Source organism: Lineus longissimus, chromosome 2 (genome assembly GCF_910592395.1).
Source record: "Lineus longissimus chromosome 2, tnLinLong1.2, whole genome shotgun sequence".
Lineage (NCBI taxonomy): Eukaryota > Metazoa > Nemertea > Pilidiophora > Heteronemertea > Lineidae > Lineus > Lineus longissimus.
The window spans coordinates 27,369,874-27,384,862 of NC_088309.1; the positions used below are offsets into that span (position 1 = coordinate 27,369,874).

Consider the following 14,989-nt stretch of genomic DNA (forward strand, 5'->3'; position numbering starts at 1 on the left):
AGAGCCAATTAGGAAGCCTCCTCCCCTGCCCCGAGCCCACCCTCCACAAATATCCAAAGGAAAGACTATTATATTCATATGTTACAGCAAAATGTATCCCCACATGCAACTCCCCAACAACCCTCCTGGCAAATGTCACTTCTTCCTATCAGTGTCTCCATGTCATTTTATAGGCACCCTCTACTAAACTGAGATTATACACAAGACAGAATTTCGTGAACATTTTGTTGATATTTCAAGATATCCCCCTAATAGACCAATAAATAGACCGTTTGGCCAAAGCCATCTCAGAAAAAGATGCAATTTACAGCTGGAATGCTACGACAACAAATTAGCCTGAAAGATGACAGCTCCTGGGCCTCCGGTGCTGGTTCTTCAATGTTGGTTGGTTGTACCATTCGTCCTGACCTCCACTGATGCCAGAACAACAGGACATCACCACACATGTCATCCAGCAGGCTAATATTGTTTATTCCACATCTCTCCTCCTAATGCTTATGTACATGTCCTGGGTTGAATTGTGAATCACCGTGAACCTTCATCATATGCTCGGCAAAGCTGAAACATGAAAGGAACAGTTGTCATCCCAACATGAAATCAAGCCCATTGGAGTGAAACCTATATGAATGCAGTCTGAACACTGTTTCATGTATGTCCGGCAATTGATGGCGATTTATTACAACACTAGAATCACAATAAGCATTCCATCTCGATACGACAGGAGGATGCACTAAGGAATGATTGTCACATTTGGTGCCTATGTGGAATCATCAAACTCACATGGAGTAACGGCCAACCTACTTACTTTTGATGACATTCAGATGCGAGATCCCTCTTGCAGTCTTCAGTGTGAGCGACTTTGTAGAGAACCTTTAAAGAGACAGTAGAATCAATATAATGGAATTACTATGACTATAGTCCATTTATACTCTGTTCCCTCAAGTTTGGGACAGCCCCTTATACTAGATAATATCTTGATTTGCTCAGACTGGTTATTTGTTGGACATCATAATAGCGTGGTTCTACTTACAAGGAAGACTAGACAATGTAAGATGATCGTGTAGAAGAAGGCGATGGTCCGTGCCATTTTGTTACCCATAATGAAGCGACCCTGAAAAGACAAACAATCAGAATGAACCAAAGGATGAAGCAAAGAACCAGATGGAGGCTCCCCTCTCACGCTATTACAGGAATATCTCAAAACCAACAGCTTCTCCATCTGGATGTGCCAGAACAATAAAGGAGTTTGACTTTTGTGTCCTAGCGAACGTCACTTTCATTGACTACCTTGTCTTGGCAGGGAGGGACTGGCCCTGACCTCTAGATAAGGAGCAGAGACAGTTTTCTTACCATGCTTAGTGTGATTTTGTCATAAGGCTTCAAGTTGGCATATTTCCTCATCCTTTCCTTCTTATTGAATGTCGTGAACGGGTCCAGCTTCTCCTCGTATTGTGTGGAGTAACGATTCAATGCTCCGTCATCTCCAGCTGGTCGACTCTGTGGAAGCAAGATGGTAAATGAGTGTGAACAAGGGCAGTCGGTGACTTCTGTATATCGCAGAATAAGCACACTGATACCTCATACAATACATGAATACAAGAACAAGCTGGACGGCATTACGGGCTATAAAGTATGAGTAGATTAGGACTTCTCTGAGACACACTGTACATACTTACTCTGCTGGGGTAGGCTTGCAGGAATTTAATTTTTTCGTAGAGTTTGACATTGTCTGATCGGAGTTTGTCCATTTCATTCTGAATCATCTGTATTTGTTGTTGATGGGCGATGTTTTGCTGAAAGACAATAAAAAGTCGTTTATCTGTAGGAGGGGACATTGTAAACAGTCACCAAAATATCAAAAAAATTTGAACATTTTCTTTATGACATGGAAGACAATGTTTTTTATGTTGATATTTTGAGAATATGTCCAAGTTGTCATTTTGTGATATTTGGAAGAATAAGGTATATTATTAAGGTATATTATATCCCAAATCTCTGTTGATGGACCAACATCAGTCAGGTACTCACAGCCTCTAACTCCTGAGCCCTAACTCGGAATCGTTCCCTCTGACTCTGGACAATAGGCAGCAAAGATCCCGCGGCAGAGTTCGACTTGGAGTCTGGGGTACTTGTTGCTATGGTGACCTCCTTCAGGGCGTCTGCCATGATCTCACTGCTTGGGTTGGTGCTTGGCTCACCCTAAAACAAAGATTGACATGATATTTCATGTGACTTGTCACTGGATAAATGGAACAAGTCTTGGTAGGAGTAAAACCTTCAGTCTCTCCTAAGCTTCAAGGTTATCTACTGTGGCAGGAAGCAATTACGTAGGAGGGATAGAAAGCCATTTTCTCCTTCCAGTGGCTACTGCTAATGATATGGCACTCTAGCTTATTACCACCCTCAGTAGAAAGGAGTATTTTGTATGCTTTGACTGGCAATGCACAAAAGCTTGGCAAGTTGGCCCCCAAAACGTGTTACAGACCTGGTGGATGGTCTCAAAGTGGCCAAATGATCACCACACCACACCTACCTCTCCTTCACCTCTGAATAGCGATGACAAGGCATTCACACTACGGAGATCTTCCTCCAATTGACTAATCAGCTGTTTCTGCTCATGAACAGTGTTGACGGCCTCCGTGTACTGCTGCTGAAGAGCATCGTATCGCACTGGAATGGATTACAACACTTACTGAACCTATACCAACAGCAGACATCAGCAAGATAACAACATGTTAAGACAAAGAGAGAATAATAAGGAGACCCAACTTGTCCTCATTCATGATACCACATCACTGTCATGTTCACCGCCCAAAAGATAGATATTGTTATGTGTACTCACCATGAATTCAATCACGCAGTATGCTTTGGACTTTCAGTCAAATGTGAGAATGTCCTATTTGATTCATTTCAGCCATTGTGTATGGTTCAATAAGGTCAACCTCGAGAGAGATGTGGCATTTCTCTCCATTTGTGGAAATGTTCAATTATAAGGGTTTACATAGGGTACCACTGGTCCTCCAAGTGTACCAACATGTAAAGGTGATGACGCCAGCATTTTGTTCAGTTTTCACCACACTGGCACGGGTAACAACAATACAAAACACAGACTCCAAGCACCAATCTGTCATCGCCATTTACGACAAAATAGGCAGCCGATAGTCCAGATATTCTATAAACTGATACTCAAAGTGCTGCTCCTAACTCACAATCCCCGTCTTCAAAGAGCAGACTTTCCAAATTTTTTCACTTTCTTACATAAACCAGATTCGAAAGTCAGCCTGTCAGTAATAACATGCCAAATACAGTCCAGCCTCTACCACTGTGCACAGGAATTAAATGTTTTGCACCAGTTATTATGACTCGCAGGCCAACTTTCGAATGTGGTCGATTCCGCATGCATGTCCTCAGAGAGATCGTAGAGAAAGCACAGATGGGACAACAAATAGTTTTAAAGCAGGGGCAGAGAATGGTGTGGAGATATTGGAGTCTACAAGTACTGCATAGAAACAACTAGAAGTAGGACATGCAGAAACTGATATGAAAGAACAAAGCCTGAAGTACAAGGCACAATATACAATTTATTCACAAAATGGAAAAAGTCCTCTATTTCATATAACTTCCCATACCGGATAAAAATGCACATTTCTTTGTATTATATAAAATGCCATACAAAAGCTTCTTATAAGACAGCATAACACAATAGCACAACAACATCGATATGACTTTAAAAGGTTGGGAAAACAGTATATGGAACAAGTCATCAATGGAAAAGTATCAAAGATAAAGTCAGAAGCACAAGGAAAGGCTCAGAAAATATGCTGCTTTGGAATACCAATGGCAACGATTTCGTTTCCGTGCAGAACTGGGGATCGACTATCTCCCTATGTCAACTGGCATACTAGCAATGTTCTAAGAGTTCTTATTCACATGATTTTGAATACATTCACTGATGGTGAAATTACCACAGATTATCTTTATATGACTATTTTTTGGAGTGATATTTGATGTAGGGAAGTACGAGCATGCAAGACCACACAGAGAACACATGCATCGAGAAAAAGATTTGGGGCAGAGGGAAAGGGACATGAACACAAAGCATAAAGTGCTTCTTGAGGACAAATGTCCGAGTTACTCTTAATGTCACCATTAGAATACATTTAGATCGTAGCAAACAGGCCAGTACTATTCTCATTAGAATCTAAAGGACTCAACTCCTCAAAGGTTAGCTACTACCTTGTAGATGTTTGAGAAAAGTATATCCTTGGGTGTTGATAATGGAATACACAAAGACTGTTCAAATTTGGACAGAAATAGTGAAAAACCTGTCCAAGTTTCCACCGACTGCCCTGATCTGTCATGGAGTGTCATATTCAATCAACCTCAAGTTTCATGCCTAAGGTCATCTATCTATAGGATAGAGCAGTATCCTATACAATACACGTAGCATCATCCTATAGAAGAGTACCCTTATACACAACTGTATGGGGCACACTGAGTGGAAGCTTGAGGTGGAATGAATAAGAGAAGAAATCGACATTGATGAAAGGAAAACATGCCTGAAGTCTTGTATGCATTTCACATGCACAAATAAACCGCAACAAACCGACTAACCCACGAAATCAATCAAGGATTTAATCACTATAATGAGCATTTACAAATATATCATTTCACTTCAAAGAGCAGTTTGAATTGTTACAGTGAAATACAATATTCTCAAAGTAGACTTATACGAAAAACAAGTACTTAAAACGTCAGAGTCAATTTAGGCAGCAAGGATTCAAGATTTTATCATTCATTAGCCACATATTCAAAACATTTCAAAAGTGTTCCGAAACAAAGATTCTGATGATGAAACTTTCTGCAGTTGATTACTAAGATCTTGAAACAGAAAATCTCCAATCCTCACTTTCATAATTGCCCACTTGGTGTTTACAACTAATGCACTTCAAGGCAAAATCAACAAGAATCCTTTTAAAAAAGACCATTTTATTTCAAAGACTTATTAGAAACGACATCCAGTAACCATCATAAAGAGGGATTAGTTCCGAAGACTTGTAAAATTTGGAATACGTGGAAAAATGACAAGATTTACTGACATCACAACCGAAACAAGTCAAAGAACTGTAGAATGTTCATATTCATAATCACAAAAGCTAGGCCTACCTCTTCTTGAGGGAGAAAGTTGTGCTGCACTCAAAGTGAATCAGATAAAGTCAAACCCATCTTAATAGATTTGAATGCAAAATCTTTATTCATTCATTGATGCTGGACTACCTATGGTATCCTACTGTACTTCCCTCATATTTCAAAAAGAGGGTCACAACTGGTATTACATGTAGTATGCAGTGAATCTTAGGACATATGTAAAGGCACTGGCAACAGTTGTCAACTAAATGCATGAACCGGCATGCCACTAACATGATTTGATCCAATATGACCAACCTAGTGTTGAGTACCACTAATAAACTTGTCCATTAGAACTAGCAACTTGATGAAGAAAAGTGATTTTTCAGTTCATCTGACAGTGGTCTTTAGCCTGATTTCAGTAGAACACCTTGGGTGGAACGTATCACCTACATCAAGCTACAAGAGAATGCAAACAAGTACATTGTTCACACAAGGTATTTAAAGAAGGTTATAAACCTAGCTATGTGAAGTAGGAAAGAGACCCATTTGTCTGACCATAAGTGATTTTAAAAGTATGTTAAGATCCTTACTTGAGTTGTCTCAAGTAACTGGAAGTACAGTTTATATCTCTAACTACATTTAAGTAAAACCTCAGATAGACTGGCCATATATGTGGGAAGCATTCATGGTGAGAAGACCATGGCTCACCAGTCCCTACTGTGGAACCTGTCGTTGCCCTGTCAACATCACACTATCCCCCTCCCCCTCCAATGAACTAATAAGGCACAGAGTCAATGATCATTTCTGTCTAAATACTCAAACTACTCCAGATAACTCTGAAGTAATTGGTATTTGGCTGATTGAAAGAAACAGATCATTTGTTTCTTCAACAAACTAGAATGCCCTTTTCTTGAGGACAAAATTAATCCAAAATCTTTCTCTACTCAATGCACGAACTTGGAAATTCAACTGATTTTCAAAGTAAACCGAATGTCCTCAGACTGGTATGATATTCTGAATCAGTGGTTCAATCCATTTTCAAACTTATTCAGGCAAATCTGGCCAAAAGGCCAAGAAACACAACCGGTTTTGTTATATGTTTTCTACTGCTATTCAGGGAGACAGCAAGATTAGCATTAAGTTTGTTTTTGTAGGATCATGAGAAGTACCAACACATTGTAGAAGTATGCAGAGTTACTGAGGTTCAACATCATCACAACCATCTCGTGTCACTTCAACAAGACAAAATTTAGTTGAAGCCATCATTGAGAATTTTATACATGATTTCTACATGGAATTCATACTCGATCGTATCAACCAGCTATAATGATTTCACTAGACAACACAAAATATAAACGGCTCCTCGTAGAACCTAAAGAGTATTGTAAGGATCCCTTCGAAAGATATGTTACATTAAACCATTGAGGATTTTGCACTAAGGTGAAAAAGCCATTTACAAGTTGCTCACAATCCATTAACCCTTCATTCAACTACTTATTGAAGCTATACCTGAATAGGATGCCACTGGATTTCTTCCAGTTGACTGTGTTGAAAGTATATCAGATATTGTTTTCAACCAAGTGACGGTATGAGTTTGTACGAATGATGTTTGAAGGGTTAATGGTTGATTATTATGCAAACAGAAGTTATCAGATCTCTTCTTCAAAGACAGTGTATGCTCTACTGCGTCTCTAGTCAACACTGAACAAGGTTAAACAAGGCTTGATCATCAAAGCAGCCTCTCCAAGTGAACCCTGCACCCGACACACCAATTTACCCTAACAATTACGGCTTGTCAAAACCTATACACATGACCATTCACTGGAATGCCCTCGGAGGGCACTTTCTGCTGATACCATTTGAATTTGTGTTATGATCCGACATTTTCCCCCAACACGTCCAAATCCACCACCTTCACAGGTGTATGGCCAGACGATGTTGTGATCTCAAGGCCTTGCGTGTCAAGATGTGATTCGAGTACATTGTACATTATTGGTGCACATCATGTCGTTATATCAGATGTACAGTTCATGAGTTAGCACAATAAGTATGTCACCGACTCCAAAGTTGACTCGAGACGTAGTTAATGTAGGTTATAACAAGTGAAGACATGAAATGAGCAAAGAGCAGCTGACCCGAGCCAGGGTCATATACAAGTAAAACAAAAGCAGTTAGAGCGATGAAATCAAATCTCATATACATGATCAATATCTACAGCAATTACAATATAAACAGATAACCTTCAATCAAGGTTCGTGATAGGGAAAGGAAGCGATGCTCGGGGACTGGGAAGGGATTTTTAGTCCAGGATGGGACTCGCAGAAATGCATTTGTGCATTAGTGGATTATCACGAATATCTACAGACCGAAAGAAGATAATGAATTTCATTCATTGGTAAAATATCTTTACATTTGTATTTGAAACTAAAATGGAAGTCTACCAGGATATTGGAACACATCATTAAAACATGAGGTTAATCCTTTTATCAGAAACGGAGGTATGAATCTTGGATATTAAGTCTTAAATCTCATTGGCGTATTTCACTGCAATGTGGTTTTAGAACAAATGTGTTGAAGAGCATATGTCACCAGAAGTTGGCTTTGGGAGAGGAAGCTAAACTTAGCTTGATATAAAACTGCTTTCAAGTTGAACAATATCTGTATGATCATTCAACCAATCATTTAGACTACATGACTATAAACAACAAGAAGAACTGGTTCAGATCATGCCCCCCCCCCCCCCCAGTCCCTTCCCAAATAACTTCTCAGTCAAAACACTACAGAAAATAAATTCATGTTTAAATGTGTTGTTACACACTGAGTTTCACAGTAAGACAAGCCTTGTGTAACACCAAGTTCCCATCAAACTAGAACAGCAGAATCATAGGCCGATTCAGTTTCTCAACACTTTATAATGTAGACTGTGAACTACAGCAATATGCTATTTGACAACACCTTTACAATACAGAGTAGCACCTCATGAATAGGTTTTATGTTGGTTCGTATATATTTCATGTATGACGACACAACCAGACAGCCAAAGGCATCTCAGCATGAGCAATTGTAGTTCATGGCACAACGTCACAACTAACACGCAAATAAACAAAGGGGGACCCTTTGAAAAGATCTGAACCAGTTCAACGTTTCTATACCGGACAAATGAAGGATGTGATGATTCGGAAAAGGAAATGCTTTTGCTGACAACCTCAAATGGTTACTTGGAGAAGCCAAGACTGAGTCCCCTCAAAGCATAAGGCAAAGCTGAAGAGTGTCAACTAAACCATAAAACAATCCAATGGCAAGATTCTATGAGTATATAAACTAACCAAAACAAGAGAGAAGGCCATTCTTTACCACAAACTTAACCTTAATCAGAGCAGAGTGTATATGCTCAAGGTCTTAGAAACGGGGTAGACATGGTCAGTACAGATCATCAGCTTACCATGGATACTGGTATAACAAATCTCAAGCTGCCCTCATATATTGAATTTAATCAGAAGCAATATTTTGCTAAAATGATAAAAGTCTGAAGAGGCATTCAATAGAATGACCCTACATACATTATAGACCAACTGCACAACTTCAGGCTAGATTTGAAGCCACCTGTAACAGAATAGCTGAGTTTCAATCTCACTTCTTCAGTTTGTGCCACACATTTCAGTATTTGACCAAATACAAGGTGATTCCCAGAATACTCCAAAGTGAAGGAGTAAGACATTTTTAAAACAATCGGAAGACATTTCAGTGAAACTGAAAAGAATGGTAAACTCATTAAGAATCAACAAAAGTTAATACTAAAGCAGAGAGTGAGCATTAAGCATCTACTCAAAAGAAAAGATGCGTGAAAATGAGTATTCTTGAATGAATCTTGGTCGACTCCTAGGTTATTTACCAATAAAATAACACATGTCCTGTCCTCTTGTGAACTAAATCATTCTCCCAAGGAGTAACTGGAAGCTGTCTATTCAGGAATAGGGTATGACCTGATGTCGGGAGAACCCGCACCAGTTGACCCCAAACTGGCATGGGATGATTTCAACATTATCGCGGTAAATTTCATAGGTTTTCAAGTGTACATGTTCCATATTTTGATCCGATGATCCATTCCTGACCATTCTACACCCCTCCCTAAACTACACTGAAAAATAAAGACCGCGTTTGTTTTTCTTTATAAAATACATGCGACCATAGTAAAACGTACAGATATACAGCATATAAGGACTTGAAGTTCAAAATGTTTCATACACTAACCCACTACATGGAAAATTTCAAAAAGTTCAAATGGAAAAATAGGAATAAAAATCTTTGAAATTTTATACATTTATATGTTTGTTATACATGATAAACCACAATCATCATCGACAGCACAAGCGTACACAGTCTCATAATGTATATGTTATTCATATGAATTGAAAACAATATGCAACAATGTACAAAGGAAGAGTTGAGAAGACACCAGAATCTTTGAATACCAGAACATTTCTACAATTCGAAACACTGACAAATAGAGGCAAAATGTTTAGGGGAAGCTTAATTACACGATGTTCAATCCAACACAATCAACCCATTTTATGTTTATCCATCATAGGGACTAGGTTAAAGGATCAAAGGCTTAAAAGAAGACTTTGGTTTAAGAGTTAGTAGATTGACAAGTATGAAAACCAAGAGAGCCGACAAAGACTTCTGACCCGAGAACAGCCTAAGCAATTTTTGAACATTCTGCTGCAGCTATCTGCGACAGTTATCACTGCAATGAGCGATCAAATGATAGCTCATCTGCGGGGTAAAACCCATCATCCCTGGCTTTGATATTGATTGCCAGATGCAGCAATAGTGGATTCCTGTCACAGCTACCTGTGATGACCACCACAACCATAGATTCTTGTCTTAGGCGATCAGGCCATAGCGACGAAAATTGATCATTTGTTGGGCGTTATTCCAGCCTCTTATGTTAAAGATGACATCAAGGAAATCTGAAATTGCTATATGCAATCATCCTCAGTCTCGACATTGAAATCAGTGCCAGCCATTTTTGGCTGTACAACACATCGTGATTCTTACAATATTGAAAACTACGACTCATAATAAAGTTCTCTTTTTGAAAAGAAAACATGTTGTTTAACAACAGATGCCATTAATTCAGTTAACTGGTATATAAAATGATGAAGCATACACAGGGAATGTTGGAGCAAAGGTGAACCATGACGATTATATTAGGAGAGACAAACTCTGAACGGTAAAGTTTCAAAAATATAGAGAAAGGCCGCTAATGGCCTAATGCGACATTATGACGTCATGATTTTGTTCTAATTTCTCAAGTTTTTTTCCAAACAACTATCATCACAGAGTTAATCGAAGCACAACAGGGAAAACACAAACACTGGAATGAAAGTGTAAAGCATTTAACCTTTTCACAAGTCAAACATTGAAGAAAATAGTTTACAGTGAACCAAAGTCAAATGCTTAGCCATCTTTGTAGAGTCTTGTGAGACTGAATTGGTTTGTTCCTTAAAAAGACCTCTTGGATCGATAAATTTATGTATATAAACAAGTGATTCCAACTTATTCTAAAACATGCTGTGTAGCACAACACGTTTTACCATCAGATTAGGAGAAATGATGTCATAATTTTGACAAGATCTAAATCGTGAACACTCTTTCAAATAAAATCACACATGAAAACTTGAAAACTCATTCTCAATGTGAAAAGGTTAAATATGAAAAATATTTCATGATGAAAATGACAACATGACAAATGTAACAGTAAAATGCTTTAAACCCACTGTTATAAACCTACAATGGTGATAAAGTTTCAATGAAAACAATTCATGGAATTTTAAAAACGGTTTTGAATTCTCTCAGTTTGGCAGTACTGATAATGACACAATGACATGGCACCAATATACGTGCAGTGTTAATAAGGTTAGACACCACCAGCCCAGCTCAACATGAAATAAATGCAATCCCAGATTAGCACAATATACTATCAAATTAAGATCATTATTCTTGTCTGCTCTGATTAATAAATGGAACATGTCATTTTTAGCTTATTTCAAGTTGACACTGCCTAAAACTTTTGAGTGAAATGACTTTAACAATCCAAAATACATCCACAAAGTACTAGCAGGCAATGCAGTTGTTAAAAAAAAACTGATAATCTTTTATTCCATGATACAACAAAAAGCTGTACAACAAAGAATAATGATTTTAACGCGATACAAGTAATTTCTGTTTTGAACGACTATTGTGATACGACATCACTGTCTGGCAATGGATAGACACACACAAATGACATCGTACAACATTTAATTGTAACTTGAGATTACATTGCAATTGGCTTCAGAACCAATTCAGAGATTCTCCATTCTGGCAGTATGTGATTTTGACGAAGTTTCAAAACCATCCAAAAGTTGTTTACCATCCGTATTCAGACAGATGAGAGAGATTCCAGACAATGAATAGGTAAAAGAGATGAAAAAGAAGTATTTCAGTCGAATCTGCTCCATTGCCAAACTGTGATGCCAGCTCTTCAGACACCAAGATGAAGAAATGCCGATGACTGCTTGGAGAACACAGGATATCCTGACTGTTGGATTGTACGTGATAGCTTTGAAGGGTTCAGCAGAAGAGTGACTGAGACGTCTGCATTATCAAAAGGTAATCATATTCAAAGAAAACTCTGTAAAATGTGTCATTCTTTCAGGAGTTACCATCATACGACACTTTTACTGACTTGAAAAGTTGTCTTATCTGAAAATCTACTGTAAGAAATGTGTATAAGTCAAGTTGAGACCATCAATGAGGAACCTTATGCATGATAAACCATGTCAGGATGGTGGTGCTGCAAACATTTTAGCAGGGTGCTTACACTTGAAACACACATAGCACATCACACTGACTCTGATATGAGGCAACGCCAGAATCAGTGACACCTCAAGGATTGGTCATGCAGGTTCTTGACTGGCCCTACACTGGTTCACCCTCAGCCGCCAACTCTGGATCAAAGCTCTCTCTTTCTTGAAATGATCGATGCAAATGTCTCATGAGAATGGATAAGGCAGAAAACGGTGAGAGGAGTAATACTTTACAAAGACGCAGAGTTAGAAAGTCACATGAATATACAACTGTGGACTTGAGAAGATATTTGAACCATAGAAAATATAACTTCACAACACGGGATGATAAAAATTTATATGCAGATCTGAAATTCCATAATACAAAGTGTCCATTAATTTGAGAAATAGTTTGAGGTAAAATTTGAAGAACAGTAGCGTTCTGGCAAGACAGCACAAAGTGTCTGTTTGAAATGACATTCAAATCACAAGAAGTTATGAGAAAGTATTCAATCTACAGCCTAGGTCACCCGCTCTGACAACGGATGTAAACTTGTGTCTTGAAATGAAATACTCGACACTGATACTCATCTAATTGATATACTAAAGAGTAAAGTAATATAGAAGTAAAATGCAAGAATACTGAGTTAGGAAGATTAAGATATTTGCCAGATATTAAAACGGAAGATGCAGTTTTTTTACGCAGACGTCCAGGCCTGTTTCACCTGAAGTTGCTGACTGTTTATAAGTAAGGTCATTAGAGAATGCTACGTGTGTAAACAAACTGCACCTGCCCACCAAGATGATCATACTGACCTCAACGCTTTAATAGGCCAAGTAATGATCCTATTCTACTTAATACAAATACACAATGAACACATGTTAAAGTTATATGTGCCACTTGAATGTCCACCAGAAAACAGAACAAAACTTTTCAGAAAATATAGATCTGTGCAAAATGGAGATAAATGGTGAGAAGGAAGATGACATAGAATCAAAACAGTTGCAACAGAACATCACTGTATAGCAGCATTATCTTTTTAAGTAATGAAAAATAAAAGATACATGGTTGTGTAGCGAGATTCTGATGCAAGTGTTTTGAGACTTGTGCGAGATGAGCAACAAACAACACATGCAAAAAGTTAGATCAACAGTCGAGAAACCTTCACAGTACAAAATTTAGGAAGAAGGCAATATGAAGACATAGACCAACCCGAGGGAATACACCAGCCGTCCAGGAGAAGCAGATAAGACCTCAATGGAAAACATGAGCAGGGCTTCTCCGTGGACATCACAATCACCAACACACATGCTGGGCTGATCCATGATAAAGCACCAACACGCCTTGACACGTCCCAAGTGAGCACACAACACTTGGGTTAGAACAGAACAAGTCAAGGCAGAAAATGTCACACAACCAGAAAATGGCTGCCTACTTCACATAAGGCTGCCAAAAAGTGAAATATGGCCACCTAATAAATGTATGCGGCATTAAAATTCCCAGCCTTCATTTCTTCCATTCTCTTCATGAAGGTTCTTCTCCAGCCGTGATATCTTCTCTGAGCGGTCCACTTCTTCCCACTCCAGCTCAGACCGCTCAATCGCTTTCTGTAGCTTCTTGATCTTGGTATCGCGTGGTGATCCATCCTTTGAGAGATCGTCTACTTCCAGCCGACTGTCATGGCTGTGAACCGACGTGGCAGTAGCAGGGGTAGACCGCTCACTGTGGTCACCCTGCGTGGTCAACACATCACTCCCTTCACTCATCACTGGTAGATCCATCCCGTCCTGTCGCTGTGATTTATCCAACTGTATCCCCTGATACACCCACTGTGGTTTAGCCGACTTGCGCCGATTCGATGCGGACAGCGATAATCGTCTCTGTCCATCGGCACCGTTACATAGACTCTCAGAGTCAGAGTCTTTTGCATTGCTGCCATTATCCATCAAATGATTACTTTCAAACGAATTCGCCGACGAAGCCCGACTCAAGTTTACAGGTTCAAAAGATGGGAACATCCACTGAGTCATTTCCCGACTCTGAGAATGCATGTACTGATTATAATCATTTGATAGTTCACTATTATCAGACATGTTTTCTCCATCTTCGTTTTTCGCCTGTGAGTTTTCTGCATCTGACCCGTTATCATTGGTGGGTGTTCCCGGGTGAGCTTGCTGCTTTGTTCGCATGCGATGGTTATGGAACCAATTGATGACAGTTTTTGGAGCAACACCAAGCTGCATGGCCAAGGCCTCTATTGTGCTCTGATTAGGATATGGGTCTTGTAGATATGTTTGACGAAGCGTCTCCTTCTGTTCCTCAGAGAAGAAGACGCGGGCTTTCTTCATGGGTACACCACCTGAAGAATTTGTATTCTCCAGGGACTGATCCTCAGCTTGACTGATATGGTGATTCTTCCTCTTACGGTGGGCTGAAACAAGATATGGAAAATCATGAGTTGGTGAATGGAGAAGTAAATATAATGATAAATATTAGACATGACATATCATGGAATGGCGATAAACAGGTGCAACATCTTAAGTTGTCGTGGAAAGTTATCAAAGAGCGTTGTAAGTTCATTAAAATCTGTTAAGGTTTGTGTCTATGAAGTTCACACAGTTGTAGTTGTGGCAGTTAAAAGTTTCTCTCAGTTTAGACTGTGCCTCTTTGAATTTGTTTCAAAGCTGCAACTTAACATCGACTCAGGGAGAGTTAGGCAATGTTAGTCGCAATCAAAATGAAGAAATGATGTCAACTAGTGTAATTCATACTACTTAATGACGAAGTAAAACAAAATTAAATTAATCTATGAACAGAATTGGCTAGCTAAACAGGAAACAATCTAGCTTATCATGACTATCGTGGCAATCTAAATTGAGTGGCAGCATTTGATGAAATAAAGCATTAACGAAATAACTCATCCCCACTGAGCCGAAAATGTGACAGACACCACCATTTCGGATTCCCAACACCAGGTTTGAAATGAGAGGCAAACTTGGCAGAGATGTGTACTCATAGGGTATAT

General features: G+C 39.0%; 2 protein-coding genes across 4 annotated transcripts in view; both read right to left on the minus strand.

Moving 5' to 3' along the window:
* Positions 1-488: 488 nt before the first annotated feature.
* On the minus strand, positions 489-3,137 carry LOC135483052 (protein CASP-like). Its single transcript, XM_064763561.1, has 8 exons — positions 3,035-3,137; positions 2,534-2,670; positions 2,029-2,199; positions 1,677-1,793; positions 1,351-1,497; positions 1,031-1,111; positions 806-870; positions 489-558 (listed from the first exon to the last, which is right to left on the minus strand). Exons 1-8 carry the CDS (start codon positions 3,135-3,137, stop codon positions 489-491), a joined length of 891 nt encoding a protein of 296 aa, XP_064619631.1.
* Positions 3,138-7,880: 4,743 nt separating this feature from the next.
* The window catches only part of LOC135483329 (homeobox protein cut-like 1), a 72,564-nt gene continuing 65,455 nt past the window's right edge, over positions 7,881-14,989 (minus strand). For all 3 annotated transcript variants that reach the window (XM_064764124.1, XM_064764122.1, XM_064764123.1), the window contains one exon: positions 7,881-14,395. In XM_064764124.1, coding sequence (XP_064620194.1) covers positions 13,455-14,395 — 941 coding nt within the window. In that variant the 3' untranslated portion in view covers positions 7,881-13,454. The remainder of the gene's footprint in view (positions 14,396-14,989) is intronic.

Coding starts and splice junctions, on each gene's coding strand:
- LOC135483052 (XM_064763561.1), bottom strand. CDS start 3,137: ATGGCGATGACAGATTGGTGCTTGGAGTCTGTGTTTTGTATTGTTGTT. Junction 2,671..3,034: donor TGGCGTCATCACCTTTACAT/GTTGGTACACTT, acceptor AATCCATTCCAG/TGCGATACGATGCTCTTCAG. Junction 1,112..1,350: donor ACAAAATCACACTAAGCATG/GTAAGAAAACTG, acceptor TTGTCTTTTCAG/GGTCGCTTCATTATGGGTAA.